At 41.0% G+C, this 18,445-nt stretch overlaps 2 protein-coding genes across 7 annotated transcripts in view; one reads left to right on the plus strand and one right to left on the minus strand.

The window, feature by feature from the left end:
• elmo1 (engulfment and cell motility 1 (ced-12 homolog, C. elegans)) overlaps window positions 1-5,410 on the plus strand; it is a 64,189-nt gene extending 58,779 nt beyond the window's left edge. For all 5 annotated transcript variants that reach the window (XM_016669253.1, XM_007547587.2, XM_016669254.1 and 2 more), the window contains 3 exons: window positions 840-922; window positions 2,813-2,890; window positions 4,032-5,410. In XM_016669253.1, the coding sequence (XP_016524739.1) occupies window positions 840-922; window positions 2,813-2,890; window positions 4,032-4,232 (362 nt within the window). In that variant the 3' untranslated portion in view covers window positions 4,233-5,410. The remainder of the gene's footprint in view (window positions 1-839; window positions 923-2,812; window positions 2,891-4,031) is intronic.
• A 2,599-nt stretch (window positions 5,411-8,009) lies between these two features.
• pex1 (peroxisomal biogenesis factor 1) lies at window positions 8,010-18,383 on the minus strand. 2 transcript variants are annotated; one of them, XM_007547592.2, is made up of 25 exons: window positions 18,159-18,383; window positions 17,038-17,184; window positions 16,808-16,891; window positions 16,420-16,534; window positions 16,220-16,297; window positions 15,615-16,129; window positions 14,582-14,701; window positions 14,342-14,465; window positions 14,064-14,170; window positions 13,862-13,947; window positions 13,639-13,771; window positions 12,871-12,967; window positions 12,614-12,784; window positions 12,387-12,541; window positions 12,112-12,298; window positions 11,840-12,006; window positions 11,536-11,670; window positions 11,374-11,438; window positions 11,134-11,276; window positions 10,380-10,483; window positions 10,075-10,251; window positions 9,703-9,945; window positions 8,964-9,128; window positions 8,635-8,765; window positions 8,010-8,400 (listed from the first exon to the last, which is right to left on the minus strand). In XM_007547592.2, exons 1-25 carry the CDS (start codon window positions 18,264-18,266, stop codon window positions 8,325-8,327), a joined length of 3,633 nt encoding a protein of 1,210 aa, XP_007547654.1. In that variant the 5' UTR covers window positions 18,267-18,383; the 3' UTR covers window positions 8,010-8,324. The 2 variants fall into 2 exon arrangements, with proteins under 2 accessions (XP_007547654.1, XP_007547653.1); XM_007547591.2 differs by having other exon boundaries at window positions 15,615-16,297.
• Between the last annotated feature and the right edge of the window lie 62 nt (window positions 18,384-18,445).

The raw sequence follows: 18,445 nt of genomic DNA on the forward strand, positions 1-18,445 counted from the left end.
TTTATATATCGTGCAGCAATTTAAGGATCACTGCACGATCCTTAAATTGTCATTAAATGACATTTCACCAGTGTCTGCATGGACTGGGAGCTTATATATTATCCGCTTTTACATGAAAAAAACATTTAAGACATGAGTTTTCATTAGACTTCTTTTTTTTAAACACTGCTAACGTTGACATTTTTTATGAGCATTAAATTGTCAAACTTTATAGCCTACTGTCTTGCCTATAAGGAATGATGTTGATTAATATCATGTTCACTCTTTTTATATATATATATATATATATATACACACACACACACATCACCATACTTGGGTTTGGAGAAATCTTTTAATTTGATCAATATGTTTCTTCGGACTGGAAGTAGTATTACCAATTTGAGGTGTCAGAGTTATAAATTGGCAAATTGTCTGTAGAAACATACAAGCAGCTGGTCAGCAGGTATAAAAAGGACCTGATTGATATTTTGCCCAATAAATATGTTTTTCTGGCTTGTTGAGAAAGATTTTCAACATCCCGGCTTTGCTGGGAAACAATATCCCTTCTACGTTGTCCTCTTGACGTTTGGGAGATGTCGGTCTCATTTCCCCATAAGCAACAAGGTTCTCGGCTGAAACATAATAATTTTATGTTTCATTCGTCCAGGAGTATGAATCATTTTCCCCTTAACTGTCAGTGCAGATTGAATACCCTTTTCTTATTTTTATTTTTTTTTTTAGCCTTAGTTTTTACTTGGATTTTAATTACTCGAATTAACCAAGCAGCCATCTGGGAGGGCAGAGTTGTGTGTGTTGTTGTTGTTGTTGTTGTTAACTGTCATCTGTCCTCTCTGCAGTGCCTGTAGCTGATATCAAAGCTGTTATCACTGGCAAAGACTGTCCTCACATGAAGGAAAAAGGAGCCCTCAAGCAAAACAAGGTGTGTGTTCAGTGTTTGCGTGTGCATGTGAACACATGCAAGCGCCTGGGTGGGTGTGTATCCAGCTAAGAAAACATGGGTGTGTGTGTGTGTGTGTGTGTGTGTTTGAGAGAGAGAGAGAGAGAGAGAGAGAGAGGTTGTGTAACATGATGTCAGTTACATAAATTCTGCTTTTGGAAATAACACAATAACTTACATCTCAGTGGTTTTCGCAGAGGCAAACGCATTCATCAGCAGCGTTTTGTTCACATAAATGACTAAATAGTTTGTTGTTGACTGAAATCAGTTGAGTTTTTTTCCCCCCCCATTCCTGTTCTAATATGTCAGTAACATGAGCATTCACTCTGGAGCTTTAACCAGAATGAAAGCTCCGTCTTGTCTCCATCCATGTACACATCATTCAGTAATTTGCCCCTGCAGACCTTCATCCCCCACCCACAGGACTCCCTTATGTTACGTCTTGTACTGTAGACAAAGAAAGCAGCCGTCCGTTATATCCCTGTTAATTCTACACTTTTCAGACTTTCATTTTAACCAAAAAGTCACGCACGTTTTCCTTCCACTTCACAATTATGTTCATCTTTGTGTTCTATCCTTTAAAAACCCAGTCAAATACATCAGTTGTGAGGATAATAAATGTGGAAAAACGTCAAGGAGCGTGAATACTTTTGCGAGGCACTGTGTATAATGATGCGACTCAAATAAAATGTCAGAGTTTTAGACGTTTTAATGTCTTTCTGACTAAGAAAGGAAAATATGATGTACTTTTGCCCGGACTAGCCTGCATGTCTTTGTTTTCAGCAGCGCTAGCTGTACAGCTCTATGGGTTGCCGACTTCTTATCATTTCATCCATCGGCTAAATATCTCTTCCATCGTGGATCGCTAAGCGCTTATAAAGAGACATGCAAATGCAGTAATACAGCATTTTTTTGGTTTTACAGTTCTTTAAAGCTATTGAGCCAAAACCCCCTTTGTTAGTAAAACACGCCTGCTTGGGACAGCGACTATTAAACGTACGGAGCATTTATTCTCTCGCTCAAAAAGCAGAGCGTTTTTCCCTCTGAAACAAATGAACTGAAGCTGCATTATTTATTATCTGCCCAGAAAGTGCGGCTGGGCTGCAGCCTCAGACTAAATGTTTAATTATCTGCTGCCTGAATCCAGACTCGGAGTATACAGGTGAAATTGGTATTGGATTCCTGCTCTAGTCCACGCTGCATGTCGCGTTCCTCTGAGTTTTGAAATCCTGGTGTCTTCAGACACAGCGGAGGGCGAACGCTACATGGTTTTACGTCAGTCATATTCTAAAACTCATCTGTCTTTCATCCAGTACAGTCTGTAATATAGACAAATCTCATATTTTTCTAGCTGACCCTTTGTATTTTAAATTCTTTTACTCATTTGGATGCTAAAAACAAGCCGCTGATTTTTTTTTTTTTTTTTCCTGCAGCACTTTCTGAAAGTCTGATGTCATATTGCATGGTGGAAATTGTTTTTTCGCATGCCAGTTCAGACATGTCCTCTGTATTAGCTGTTGTACCCCCTTCTGTGAGGTTTCCACAAGAACATATATCGCCTTGCTCAGTGGATAAAGATAGTTAATGGTTTCTGAAGGATAGCAGGATCACAACAGTTCAGCATATTTACCGCACATCACACACAAAAACATTACTTTTAATCTGTAATATTTGTTGCTATGCTTGAAATCATGTCGCATAGTTTTCCCATTGCCCTCCTAAATTCACAGATTTGTGCTACGACTCCCCGCCTACCGTTTCGTTTTCCCCTCTTCCTCGCATATTCCATTTCTGTCGACGACTCCGGTGCCGTTTTTGCCCAGTTTCCCCAGCACTCATCCTCGTCTGCTTTCTGCCCCGTCCTCTCTGCAGGAGGTGTTGGAGCTGGCTTTCTCTGTCCTCTACGAGTCGGATGAGTACTTGAACTTCATCGCTCCTGACAAGCATGAGGTAAGTCGGCAGAGGTCGACTTGGTGGCTGTTGGCTGCGTCAGACAGAATAAGCGTGTTTGATGAAGACAGGGACAGGCAGGTTTCTAAATATAAATCCACCGAGTGTCATATTTAGTTGATAATACAAGTGTTTAAGTGATGACAGGGACGTACGACACTCGAGGCACTGATTTGTTTAGGTCCTACCTCTGTCTTTCTGTCTGAGTAAACGCTTGTCTTCGGGATGTTTTCAAGCACTTTTAAAACAGTTTTGAGTATAAAAGTAATTTGAAGTGAATGTAAAAACTGAAGTCGAATTGCATGTCCAATAATTGCTATGAAAAAAAAGTATTTGCACCCTTTCAAATTTGTTTGCTTTTTTTTTTTGTCACAACTTAAATTTGGAGAGTTTTCCAGTGTGGTTGGTCTGCTTAAGGTCACATCACAGAATTTCCATTGGATTTAGGTCCAAACTTTGACTGGACCACTACAAAACCTTCATGATTTTTTTTTTTATTCAGCAATAAACCTGCAGGTGTCCTTTAGATAATTGGCCTGCTGCAAACACAAATGTCCCAAAGGTCACCAGAAATCCTCCTTAAGGATTTTCTGGTAGAGAGAAGAATTGATGAGAATCAGGTGGGAAGCAGTGGTCAGGCTACTGGAGTCCCAAATCCTTGGAAAGGTTTTCTTCATGGCTACCAGCAGGTCGTCTACGGCCGATTTCCCGATTCCATAGGTTTCTCAGTAATCAGGCCTCGGCAGAGTGACACTGAACTCCACTTCTGCTGTTCACAGCAGTTGTTTCCTGATTCAACAAGGGAGATGTCTAATATTAAAATTTGTCTTAGATCTGAAACATTTTAGAGGGTTGGGGAATAAAATGCAAAAAGAGAGGAAATCTGTTTGGGGTAAAGACTTTTTTACGTCACCGTATGGCATTTGCCTCGATGCAGCATCTGTTTGTCGACAGGAAAGAAGTTGATTGGAAAAGTCTGATTGTGTTATCAAGTCTAAACTGTAGGAAACGAGAGCCGAAGTCTGTCGTAATGAGGATTTTCAGCCCAGCACTGTTGAACTGAAGTATATTTTATAGACAACGTCTTTGTTCCTTGGATTAATTTCAATGCGATGCTTTGGTTCGGCCCGTCTCTCTGCAGTACTGCGTATGGACGGATGGTCTCAACGCTCTCCTGGGGAAGGAGATGACCAGTGACTACACCAAAACAGACATGGACACCCTGCTCTCCATGGAGATGAAGCTTCGCCTGCTGGATCTAGAAAACATCCAGATTCCTGAGGCGCCTCCCCCGATTCCCAAAGAACCTAGCAACTATGACTTTGTTTACGACTGTAACTAGACCTGCACTCCCCCCGAAAAGCCTGAACCCCCTTCCCCCGCCCTCCCAAAACCCAGTCTGCACCGTCTGTATTCACTGGACCAACCAAGCCCCTCTTTTCTCAAATACTGGAAGAAGCATAAAGAAAAAGTGAGTGATAATGGTTAAAACGAACTCTAGGCGAGCTCTCGTTTCTTATCAGAGCTTTATAAGAGGAAAAATAGTAAATATTGATGTTAAATATTTGCACTTGATGGACCGAGGGAGTCAGTGCAGAGTCATCAGCCAGGGAGCGTTTGTTTGTTGCGTCTCCACATTGCCGCCATCGCTTTCCTCCTGTGACCTGATGTTTCCAAACTTTCTCTTTTTCTTCCTTCCTGCCCAGCCTCTTGCTGTCTTCTTGCTTCTGTAGACAAATGTGTTGAAATTTCATTCTCTTCACCTCCTTTGTTTTTTTTTTTTTTTTTTTTTTTTTTTTTTTTTTTTTGTTTTTTTTTTTTTTTTTTTTTATTTTATTTTCCTCAGGGTTTTCTTGTGAGGGACAAAGATTGCAAAGATCAGAGATGACAATTTTGTAAATGGAGAGGATTTTGTGTCACCTTGTCAGAAGTATTTATATTTTGTCACATTTCCACTTACTTTGTGGCAGCTAAATGTTTTGCAGCTAAATGTTTTGGATCTCGCCCAGCGGAGCCCATAGTTCATTAAAATACTTCTTTGTCTTTGCCCCAGTCTCACTTAACACACACTGAAGACTGTTCAAATAAGGTGATTCTCAAAATCCGACCACTTTACCACAGTATTTTTTTATACACACGTTGATGTTATTGAAAACCACAGCTGCTCGTTGCTCATTGTACATACGTACACAGTGGCAGTGCCATCAGACATCTGTAAGAGAGCCGCCATCGTTAGACGACATACTCTCATCTTTTTCCTAATTTGAGTCTTTTTTTGTTTTGTTTTGTTTTGTTTTTATTTTGAAGACTGCTGTAAACGACAACATTCCTAAGCAATATCGGAGCTTTTGTTTTGTTTTGTCATGTGTAATGTGGTCATTTAGTAATTTTTAAAATTGTGAACAGCCTGGTTGTGGGTGCTTAGGTAAAGGGAATTTGACTTTTTCATTTCTCTCTGCGTATTTTTCAGACTAATGAAGGCCACAAAGTTGAGAATTTATGTATTTTTTTAATTTAAGGAAGAAAAAAGGAAGCATCATTTTTATTCCTAGTATGATTTATATATTTTTGTCCTTCCTATTTAATGCCTTCTTATCTTCATTAGAATTTTTTTCAAAGCCCCTAAAACTGCTGTTTACATTAAAACATATATTAAAAAAAATATCTGTCTTCTCTTCATTTATTAGCAGGTTTAGCACACAGTATGTTTAAATAAGCTTAATTTCAACATATCAGAGTTCGTGAACTTGTTTTAGTTGTCCCTATTGCAATACAGGGTGGAAAATTCCCAGTGTTTTACAGTGAAGGGATGGAATAACTAACTTTTTGCCATGACGTCACCCCGTTTTCTTTTGGCATACCTAATGATGACATAACATCTGAGAGGTCCCCAAGTGGCCAAATAATTACTAGGTCGGGCTGCCATGATGTTGCAGCTAGTCGCAATCTCTACTTTTGACACTTTAAGGATGTCTTAAATTCACTTCACCTTCAATCACTGATTGTCATCATTGTCCATCATCAAACCTCCAGCTTTTCACAATCAATTGCAAGCTAGACAAAAAAAAAAAAATCATACAGTAGCTGACGACACTTCCAAGAACTCCAGTGTCCGTGAATCAATGTCATCTGTCATCTTTGCTAGCTGCTGTATTTTTTTTAATTTTTTTTTTTGGTGGGATTTGACTAAAAAGTACCCAAAGAGTCTGATTCTCTGCAGATCACTAAACCGCCCTCTTCTGTTTGATCAAAACAGTTTTGATCTATTTTGGTTCAGAGTAAAGGGAACACATCCGGGGAAAAAAAAAAAAAAAAGTCTGCTGTGCTTTCTGCTAGTCTGGAGCTAATTCTGGTGAGATTCCCTTGAAGTTTCTATGTTTGAAAGACAGCAGCAGTTCATGAATCATTTGGGATGATTGATGATGAGGAGGAGGAAGTACTAATTCAAGAAAGGCCCTTTTTCTGGTGGGAAATGAGTATGTTCCCTTAATACACCTGAGACCTAAAAACATCTGAGGAAATTTAAAAGATAAACTGACTCGTTTCTGTATTTTTACGGTGCTCTTTGTGTATACACGACTTTGTCTCATAGCAGGTGCTTGAGACATTGATTAAGGGATGGACACTCCCACTGGACCGTTTCTGTTGTCCTCCCTCGATGTGTGGGACTGAAGCGAGACCACGGCGAGCTAAAACCATGTTCCTCCTGCTATTTTTATATCTACAGAAACCTGCAAGTGCTTACTGGAAAAATAAATTAGGAAAAATAAAGTCAAGTAAAATTTGAAGCCTTTCTCCAGAAGAAGGGATATTTTCGGCGAAAAATAATTTGAACTTCTAAAACTTGCAGAGCCATTTTTCTCTTTATCTGGCTCATATGATTGAGTTGGGATTTCATTTCAGAATAGATTATATTCATAAATCTTAAAATAATAACTAGCAACATTTGCATTTCCTGTGAAAATGCCGTGTGAATGCTGTGAAATGAATGTTTTTAGTGAAAATTGCAGAAGAATTTGAAGTCGACGTCAAAAGAGTTGCAGAAGCGCAACAAATGGGAGGAGCAGCAGAATAATACAAAATCCTGTGAAAAGCTGGGCTCTTAAAAAAATAATCTCTCATCTGATTGGTGTGTTTTGTGACAGACCAGTCACTTTTAAGTATGTTTATGTATTTGGAACATAAAACCTGATATTGCTTTGGTAATTTGGTTGATTGTTGTTGCATTAGACTGTGTCTGAGTGAAACGTGACACAATTTAATCAGGATTATGACGCAAAAGCCCGACTTTGATTTAGTGTTTTCAAACTTCTAGTTTCCAGATACCGCTGACCTGCAGGTTTTAGATGTTCCCTTTAAAATTGGGTATTAAGGAGCTTTTATATCAGCATAACCTTAAAAAGAGCTACAGCTGTTTCTGCTTTGTCTTATCCATAATCATCCTACCTAAACAGGTAAGTTTGTCTGTCTATTAAAGATTAAAGTATGCTGACTTTCTAAAGGCCAGCTGGTAGGCAGAGTTTTTTAAGACATTAATGATTCCACTTGTGTTTTTTTCCCCCAGCCTAACTCCTGCCAGTTACTCGTCTACTTCTACTTAGTGAGGCCACAAAAATACCCGAGTTGTATTTTTAATTGTCAAAATAGTTCATATATTACTATTCAGTGTTGTTCTATCAGATTTTTGTCCTGCTACATCTGCAGCAGACGTAGCAGGTCCAAGAGGGAATTTCTGACGTCCTTCTTCCCTGGAAACATGATTAAACTCATCACAGTGGATCAGGAATAGTAGGGAGTTCTTGTTCTCCTTCCAGTGTGGCTTACATGGAAAACTTCCCAATGGACTCATCCTGATTAGATACCCAAACCACCTCAGCTGATTTCTTTCATTTTAATTCACAAAAGCTACATTTTGGATTATAAGTTAAGCACATTTCATCTATATATTGTATGAAACCAATAAAAATAAAAGGTCCAACACCAGATTAAAAACTATTTTTTTTCTGTACTTTCAGAATATTTAAGCACAAAATCATTTTTTGAACTACTTATGTAATTCTTATTAAAAGGTAACGTGTATGTGTGTTTTTTGTTTGTTTTATAACATTTTGTCATTTTGAGAACCGAAGATGAGAAACGTCACAAAAATCAAGCATTTTTACATACTCCGTTTTCTTTTTCTATACCAATTCAGACATGGAAAATGGTCAAATAAAATTCAAAACAAAACCTTCATACAAAACCTCCACACTAAATAATGGCGATCAGACGTGCAAATCAATTCAATCATATTTTAATTACATTTTAGAATCTCACAAGATCTGAAAATTTACATATGTGCAATAATTACATTTTAAATCTCTTATTTCACCACATCGGTACACAAAATGTACAAACAATCTATAAACCAAACGTTTAAGACGAATGCTTGCCATCAGGCTAACGTGACGCGCTGTCCTGGCGTAAACGTGGGAGGCGATTTGTCGTTCGAACCCCCAAAACTTTCATACCTAAAGAGGGAAACAGAGTTTAGGTGAGGAAAAACTGAAAATAATGCAAGTGCAAATATTTCATTAGAGTTAAACTGTGATTAAGTGGCTCAATTTCTCCACAGCGACAACGAGCAATCATAAACTTTGATTATATTGCTTTTATCACTATAATCATTCTGCAGGAGAGACTAGATCTATTTAAAGACATCACTGCAGTGATTTGAGAGTCTCCTCTGGTTTCCCAGTACTCACAGTTTGGTGTACTTGCCCCAGTCGGCCGGGCTGAGAGACGGTCTGGTCACAGCTAAGGCAGAACTAATGTGAGCCTGAGACAGCAGGAGTCCTGGCTGGCTGGAGGCTGGACGCGTCCACACAAACTCATCCTATACAGAAAGAAACACAGATGCAAGCTTCAATCTGATGTTGCTTCTATTAGAAACGAGTAGACGAGTGCGGCGTTGAAAACCGATGCTGAAATACACACAGAGTAATTCATCTGAAGTCAGAAGATTGGTGAGAATAGCAGATGACTGCTGGAAATAACAGCATTTACGGGGAGGTTAATACGCATTTTCACATACGTTTCCTTTCCTGTAGCTGTTCTTGATGTTTTTGATGTCCTGCTGCAGCCGCTCCAGCTGCTCGGGGCCGAGCTCTTTGTATCCGGTCTGGATGGAGGGCATGTAAGCTGGAGCGAGTCCGCTGACCGGGTCTCTGGAGTTGGGTCCAGAGGCGCACAGGGATTCCTGTTAAACACACAGATGTCAAACGGAGACTTTATTTGCTCCGTTTTATAGCAACCAAAGTCCTGGGCCAAGATTAAATGGATGTGTGGTCATTATTAAAAGAGAGGCAACAGTGAAGAAAGGTTAGAGGTCCAGGGAGAAGATGCAGTGACATCTAGAGGCTACCTCTAAAAACTTTTCCTTCAGATTCAGTCGACTTTCTTTACAAACAGGTTCGAAAACGCTGCTCAGATGAAGCACCCACAACGCCTTGCAGAAGGACGTGCATCTATTACGAGTTTGATAAATGCGTTACATTAAAACATCTAAACTTTGGTGAATGTTATGTCACAGAACGATACAAAGTGGAAATTTTAATGGCGAGTGAAAATATTTCAGTTTTTTTGTTTGTTTTTTCACATTTTTGTGAAAAAAAACACAAAAAAAAAAAAACATCTGAAAACCAATGCATCATTTTAAAATCCCAAAAACGCGTGGAAACATGAAGTACTTTCACTTACGCATTATTAACTGTGACAATACCTGAAGAGAGACATGTGGACACCGGCTCTCAGATGACGCAGCTGGAGCTCACCTCTTTTGAAACCGGTGAGTTTCCAGTCTCCGACTCAAAGGAACTTCCAAAGTAAAACCTCCAGACGTTACTGCGGCGCTCCTCGTGTTCGCCGTGAAGCTCCGCGGCCTCGACAAGAACCAAGGACTGGTCCAGCGCCAAGCTCTGCTCCCCCTCTCCGACAGAGTCGTCTGAGCCGCTGCTGGTGTTCGGGAAGATCATGGAGGACAGGCTCATGTCGGTGTCTGAGGCGGAGGTCAGCTCCTGATGGGTCACACAGACACGTTTAAGGCTTCCGAGCGCACAAACACAAGGCGCCGAAAGAATCTCCCAACACTCTGCCTCTTGTTTCATCAGAACGTAGAACCGCAGGCACATTGAGAACGGGCGTACATTTGACGTGCCGACGCCCGAGCTGTTGTGAACGGCCTCCAGCTGCGCGTTGTAGAGCAGGGCCTTTAGGTCCGCCCCGGTGAACTGCTGCGTTACTGCTGCCAGCTGTTGCAGGTCAACATCTGGAGCCAGAGAAAGGCCAGAACTTAGAGCCTTCAGGATCTCAACACGAGCCTCCTGGAAACAAGAGGCAAAAGGAGATAATCTTTTAACAGAATGGTTAAAAAAAAAAAGCAGCGAGCAATACAACGTGGGTCATGCTGTGTAATCTCTAGTGCAGATGACTGATTTTTAAATCTACACACCTGGTCTGGAGGGGGGCAGTAGAGACTCTTGTCCAGTCGTCCCGGTCTCAGCAGGGCGGGGTCTATTAGATCTGGACGACTGGTGGCCGCGAGCACGTACACCCCTACACACGACGGCAGAACACAAGATTATGTCAAAAATTAAAAACCCACGTCTAAGAATAAAAAAAAACAGGGCAGTCCGGCTTAGTTATAGTTAGAATATAAAATATAATTACTAAACATGTCATCTTGAGGCGCTTTATAAAAAGTAAACTCAGTTGTGATCAGTACATTTCATAACAAGCCGATCCAATCATTCAAATGAAATTACCCATGGTGCAATTCAATCTTAATTGTAATTCAATGAATGGATGCTTCACACAATTGCAAATATAAGGTAATACATATTACCAAATATAGGAAAACAATTATTTTTTCTGTATTGCTCCCTACTGAGTCAAATATGATATTTTACTCTATGAATTAGTTTAATAAACAAAAATTAAAACCCAAGTGTGATAAAAATCTACTGCCTTCTCAAAAACGCTTTATCAGCCAATCATTAGGAAGTCTGATCATTTCTCTAACAGCAGTTTTATCTGTTTGATAGTCTGTGGCCACAATGCCAAGGAAGAAAGACAACAGCAATAACCTTCAATAAGCAACTGCTGCTGTCAATATTTTTAGGAGTAGGAACAGGGCCATGTTTCCAAGCAGACGCAGTATCATATCAGCTTTAAGGGTTAAAGTTGCAGTGACGCTCAGGGCCTACCCTGCAGCCCCTCCACCCCGTCCAGCTCGGTGAGCAGCTGGTTGACCACACGGTCGGTTACTCCTGTGCTGTCGTGGCCTCTCCTTGGCGCCAGAGAGTCAAACTCATCGAAGAACAGGATGCAAGGTTTGGCAGCTTGTGCCCTGAAACGGGAGGTGAGAAAACCAGTGGGAACATTTACAGTCATTAGCATGACTTCGAAGTATTGTCAAATCTCCAAAAAAAAAAAGTGAAGTTCACCTCAGGAAGACGTCACGAACTCCCTGCTCACTGGCTCCAATGTACTTACTCAGGAGTTCAGGTCCCTGCAGAAGTGAAGGTTTATCTCAATACACGAGACCTTGTTTTCCTCAAACACAAGACTAAAGTCCCGCAGACGATGAGAACCAAAGTCCGAGCTACCTTGATGCTGATGAAGTTCATTCCGCTGTCTTTGGCCACGGCCCTAATCAGAAGAGTCTTGCCGGTACCTGGAGCTCCATAGAGAAGGATTCCAGAGCAGTGCCGGATGGGAAGGTTGGAGAAGAGGATCGGATACTGCAAGGCAAGGCACCAAAGAACAACGTAAGGTGGCCACTCTGAAACCAGAGTAATACCGCCGTGCATCTGCAGATCTTTGCACTAAGATGATATCAGCAGATTAGAAGCATGATGAAGTCCTGAATCAGTCAGAAAGGCCTGTTGCAGGGAGCAGCAGTGTGTTGACCTTAGCAGGGAGCAGGATGGTGTCCATCAGCTGCTCTCGCACTTCTTGCAGCCCTCCCACTCTTTCCAGTCCGACTCCACCCGGCGTGTGAAGGTCCACGCCCCACAGCGATGGAGGCGTGAACCCACTGAGAGCATGCGCGAAATCCCTCCATGAGAGACAGACACCTGAGGAATGATGGGTAAAAATCAGGCTGAGCTGAACAGATCATGTAAGAGCATAACAAGGTCAATTAGTCTTAAAGAATCTCAAAGCTAAAGAACTTTGCGCACCTTGACTGCTGTGTCCTCCGTGCATTTTGTTAGCGTGCACAGCTCGCTCCAGCAGCACAGTGAGATCCTGGGCTGTGTATCCGTCCGTCTTCATGGCAACGGCCTCCAGGTCCAGATCTTTGAAGCTCTCCTCAGAGAGGAAAGGCTTCCTCAGGATCAGACGGTGCAGGATGGCAGCTCTCTGCGCCTGCAAAGCAACACATCGTTTTTAATACCGACAGAATTATTATTTTTTGGGTATTCTCAGCGTGCGAGTTTGGATGTCAGGCACCGACTTGGTCCGGAGGCTTGATGTTTACAAATCCCTGGATGAGGTGGGACCCCTGGATCTCTGTGAGAGAAGGGTGGAGAGAGTGTTCGCTCTGGCTGGTGATGATCAGACACACCAGGCTGGAGTGGAGCACCACCTCGTCGACCACGTCACACACGCCTGCAGCCACAAACCTGCAGCTTAGCTTACATACCCAAACCTTACGTGGTATGAGTGAGTTTCTTAACTTACTTTGTGCAATGTGCTGCTGCAGGAGCGCCTCAGGGCCTTGCTCGTGTTCCGGTGACGTGGCTGCACGGGTCAAATGATCCAGGTCGTCGAGCAGGACCACGGAGGGCTGTCCCCACTCTGCCTCTTCGAACATGTCCTGTAGGATCTGCTTCACAGTGTCTGCCCTTTTGCCTAAAAATTTTTAAAAAATGAAATAAAAACATAAAGGTTCTGCTCGTCCTCTGATCCATTTGCATGTTAAAGGAACGTTTCTTGACCTTGGAGCTTTCTGCAGTCCAACACCTCCACATGTGCATCCAAATCCTCTCTGCTTTTTCTGCAAAGGGCTCGGGCCAAAGAGCTCTTCCCACTGCCCTGTGAGAGGAAGTGAGGGAAGAACCTGAAGCGATTCACTTGATTAAATGTAATCAAGCTAACGTTACATTTTGATCATTTTAATTCCATTATTTTTGCATATTAATCAGTTACCACTATCCACAGGGCGGTGGCAGCAACAGCCTGTGAGCAATGTGTTGAAATGATCCAGTCAAAGACCAGATCAAAATCCACTTAACTAGTTTTGTCACGAAAGCAAATTTTTCTAGACCGTTAATTTGTCAAGGGAAATAATTGCGATAAACGATGATATTGTTGTTTGAGACCGATGTCAAGTGATATAATGATAATGGCAAAATTGAGCAAGTTCACCATCTGAAAGACCAATAATCTTTAATTTTGTTTAAAAAAAAAACAAACAAAAAAACTGATCTCTGCATTTTAAAAATTCTAAATAAAACATAACAATCTGAAACAATAAATAAAACAAAAATAATAAAAAACACACACATACAACTGAAACCATAAATAAAATGGAATATGAAGTCTCTAAACAAAACTCAGTCATTTCATTCAACATAACAATTACATGCCATTTTGTTTTGGTGAACCACAGAAAGAAAAAGAAAACATACATTGTTGTTGTAATGTGAAAAAAATCATGGGGAATGAATATTTCTTGCAAGGGATTTTGGATAGTAAAGATTTACCTTAGCACCAGTGATGAGCAGTGCTCCTCCCTTGAGTCCCTCTCCGGAGGTACAAAGTTCCCTAGAGAGGGGACTACCCAGCAGGGCATGGGAAATAAACTCAAACCCGGTCTTAATAAGATCATCAATCCCGCTGCGGGAGTGGAAAAACGCAGGAAGTGGAAGCATATTAGAGCATATTAAAGCTGAAAAGGGTGACTGTAGAATTCCTCCAAGATCTTACCCAAATAACTGTAAGGAGGGGAGCTCCATCTCAGGAGCTTCGGGTTCAGCTTTTGGAGCAGGTTGCACTATCGTCTGTCTGTCCACCTGGAAGTAGCAACATCTCATTCATGTCAATATTCCTCACAGGCAATAGAAAAATCTTACATTTTTTCTTTTAAAAAACAGTGTTTTGGGTGGGGAACTGTTTCCAAAGATTAAACCTGTATGTTTTCCTTCTGGAGAACGGTGGGTGCTAACAGAAACAGCTGGTCCGGCGGATCGTTGTCTGGTTTGGGTTTCAGCACTGTCAAAGATAACTCCAGCTTTGCTATAAGAAGAGGGAAAAACAATACATATTTCCATTGCAGCTGAGGGAAAATATAGACTTTTAGTCTCATAATTTGATCTTTCTTAACAGCAATCCTAACAGGTGGAGGGTTTTTTGTTTTTCGTAATCGCACTTCTTAAGCTTGTAGCAGAAGTGAAAGGAATGAATCACCGTCGTTTCCATGTAGGAGGACGGTGCCGGAGCGAGGAGTCAGACACGCCAAAGGTTCGTGACTCTTTGAGTGAAGCCAGTCGAGGAAAGTCGTCTGGATCGCTTCGTCATCGTCGTCCTCAGGCTGAGAAAAAAAAAAAAAGGACGTATCGTAGCATTACGCAGACGTAAATCAAGGCGTTGCATCAGATTTGTACAAATTGCAGTTGCGCGGCAGCACACGAACGCTCCAGCGCCTACCAGGGGTTTTAGAGGCTGGAGGCGGATGCCGGAGGCTACTTTTGTGACTGATTTCACGGGTTTAATTCTCACTGATGAATGTGGCAGGATGTTCAACTTGCTGGCCAGCGGCTCTGGGATCTGAGAGAAATGAAACGGAAATTGAAGGTCACAGACGTGGTCTTACATAAGAATTTATATCTCTATTTTTTTTTCTCCTTTAGATACATTACAGCTACAAATTTCAAATCAATGTATTCCCATTGTAACTGGGATTATAAGCGATGCAAAGTAGTGAATATTTGCAAAGTATAACAAAAATAATACTTTTTTTAAAAAAAAAGATTGTGGTCAGAGAGAGGAGATAGACTTGTGGCCCTTACAAGTTGATAAGCGGGGGTCAGTGGATTGATTTGAACATTTTCATTAAGAGAAATCTGAAAAGTGTGGCTTACGTTTGTGCAAGCAAATGTCAAGGATAGAAATGCAGCTGCTCTGTGGAAATCCTGCAAGGAATGTCCGACACAAAAGTATCCAAGATTTTGCTCTATTTGTGGAGGACCAAGCAAAGATCCACAGCTCAGGTGAGGAAATCTATTCTCAGGAAAATTATTCGTCGTGAAGCTGTAAATCCAATTAGGAATTTGTTGGAAGACATGAAAATTGATCTCCGGGATCATGCGGAGCTTGAGACATTTTGCAAAGAAAAATAGGCAGAGACAAACCCCCAAACGCTTTGCAGGTTTAATAGCAACAGAAGCCGATTCTACTGCACAATATGTAACACTGGCAGTATACCAAGGCACACTTTTCAGAATTTCATTTGCAACGCATTTTTGGAAACAATCAGTTTTACTTCCACTTCATAAGTATGCTCCACGTTGTGCAGCTCTGTCACATAAAACATCAAGAATATACATTAAGGTTTGTGATTAGAATGCAAAAATGTTGTTAAAAAAATCAAATAAAACCTGGGTTTTATTGCAGAATTAGAGAATTATAATTTTAAAAAAAATCCCAGAAATTAGTTTGGATTAATGTTTATTTTCCTCACCCATACTTTTCCACAGTGGATCTTGCTGTGACCTCTCTCCAGCATCCCAGCATCATGGCACACGACCCTGACTACTGTGGCTTCTTCTTCCTCCTGTGCCTCCTTTGCCTCCTTCCCCGTCTTCCCTCCTTTCACGCCGCTATCTTTGCTCCCTCCCTCATTCTTCCTTTTCTCCAAGGTCTGCTTGGTTTTGTCTTTTGCTTTTTTAGGGGATGACACCTTGAAAAGGCTGCCATACGTCACTACACACTGACCTCCTCTGGTTGCTGTGCTCAGACTAGGACTCCAAGGAAAAATGTGAATAACACCAGCAGCGATCTGACTTATGGTACAAAGACGGTCCGGAGGTGCACCGCACACTCTGTAGACAGAGTCGGGAAAGACAACGGGGATGTTGGGCACAGGAGCGTGATCGTAAGGGCCCCGAATTATATGATGGATCAGGCTTCTCAGGTCAGCGATGCCTCCCCACTGCTGGCTGAGACCGGGGTGTGAGGTGACCTCTGGCGATGGCTCTGATGAGGAAGACAGAGTCGAGTCTGGCTGGAAGTGAGATTGCTCATCAAGGTTGACTCTCCTGACAGCATCGCTGATTTTGCTCATACCAGTGCGGATCTTCTGAGACACCACGAGCTCTGTGAACTGCTCCAATCGACCGTAGGGGACAAGCGGGTAGACGGAAGCTGTGTGGAAATAAAAACAGGTGACAGCGCGCTTGTGAGTATTAAACTCGGACATAATCTTACCTCAGAGATTAAAAAAAAAAAAAAAGGAAAAAAAAAAAAAAGATCAAATTAACACAGACTTATTATAATGTAGATTACTGTATGACTGTCCACCCAAACAGGAAACACGCCATGCTGGAAAACCACTCTGATCTGATCCAGAAGCTTCTGCTCCAATGCAGAACTGTGAAGTTCCTGGGAGATGAGAAACAAATAAAAGGCTGCATTTGGCTTTAGATCAAAAGAGTAACGTATGACATTTAGAGAAAGATAAAAGCTTCATGTACAGAGCCCAACAAATATTTAAATACCACTTCAAGGTAGTTCAACAAAAAGTAGAACAGCACACTTTTTGGGATTTGACGTGGGTGAAAGGTGAAACTCTTCCAAAGGTGTGAATATTTTTCCAATGTACTTTAGCCATTTTGGTGCCTTTTCAACCATGCGTACAATATTACCATCACTCACCAAGATCTCCCAGTCATCAGACGACAAAGGCTCCACAAACACCCGATTTAAAGAGGAGACTTGATGGCACGGTTTCAGAAAACCCTGCCAAAAAAAAAAAAAAACAACAACGTCAATAAAACAACTGATCTGAACACACGTTGATGCAATAATGGACTTTGTTTTTTTGCTTGTTTGTTTTGTGTAACACTGTAAAAGCGAAACAACAAATCAAGGAAAAAAAGTTTTACTTGTTCTCCTTCTTTCAAGCCCAGCTTCTCTCCCATTTGCCGACACAGCTCGACGTCGTTGCTGTGTGGGTCGGAGGACGCCCTGTTTTGGGTCCAAGTGAGGAACACTGGAGGTGCATTGTCCCAGGACAGCTCCAAGGTCTGGTTCTGAAAACAGACAGAAAACATGTTTGACCCAGCAACTAACAATGACGATTCAAACTATGCTTGTGTGCTTGTGGGTCTGTAGAGAAAGATGGGATAAAAGCTTCAGGAAAACCAAAAAAAAAAAAAGAAAGAAAGTAAGAAATCACAAAAAATACAGGGGATTCTTTAAAACATTTTTTTTTTCTTGTGCAATTACATGTCTAGACTGAGTTTATTAACCTGGTGCACAGTAAAAAATGAGGACAGGTAATTTAAAGCTGTATGCTGTACTCATGAAAATAAGAAATAAACACAGTTTTTATCTAATGTCTGTTTCATTTAACAAGAAATAATATTACAAACTAATTAGAGTTGGTAGAGATAACTAACATGTTTCAGCATGGTCTCCAAGCTTTATCTAAGATATCTAGAAACTGATATTTTTGCTGTTTACTCTTTAAACACACCACAAAGTCCATTAGACTGAATGTAGAGCATGCAACCCCTAATTGCATCTCCACTCCATGGTTATCTGGCTCTCTATATTCCACAATGAAGATAATGTATTCAGACGGTGCAATGTTAATTTTCTTACTTTTTATGATGCATTTTTACGGTGGATTTTACTTAGGAGTTCCGGAGTAAAGGAGGCTGAATATAAATCCAAGTCACATTTTTCAGATTTCTATTTGGGGAAAATATATGTAAGTGTTTTCACTTATATATCTGAAGCATATATTTTTAATGAAGGATAGAGATTATTGTCTATAAAAAAAAGTATCAATCCTACTCCAGATTTTGAAAACACTGACATGAGGCAGTTTTTGTCCTGTATTCTAGGAAATAAATAAGCATACATGCAGACATAGAAAAAATACACGACTGCATTAAATAAAGCATGAAAAGATACATAAATAAAACAACAAGCATCAAATAAGGAACTTATTGCAACTCTGATAACACATTGCAGAGTAGGTCTCGCTAGGCTAACCTACCTCCTGTAATGAAAGGTGCGATATCATCGTCGACGGGAGGTGAAGGAAGCAGTTTTTAGCGTTGTTAAAAACAACTCTTATAGGTTGAATGCCCTGTCTACTAAACATTCTTTTCACATTGCCAAAGTAGCTCTGAGAACTCCTAACAGGCTGCTCCGCTGCTGTTGGAAATGCAACAACTCCTGAATCGATCGATGTCCTCTGCCAACGGCAAACCAGACCAAAGTAACGGAGACTCGATGTTTCTTTCAAAATAAGACACTTGGAACGAGTCTTCAATCGAAGCA

Source organism: Poecilia formosa, unplaced genomic scaffold, assembly GCF_000485575.1.
Source record: "Poecilia formosa unplaced genomic scaffold, Poecilia_formosa-5.1.2 Scaffold21, whole genome shotgun sequence".
NCBI classification, from domain to species: domain Eukaryota; kingdom Metazoa; phylum Chordata; class Actinopteri; order Cyprinodontiformes; family Poeciliidae; genus Poecilia; species Poecilia formosa.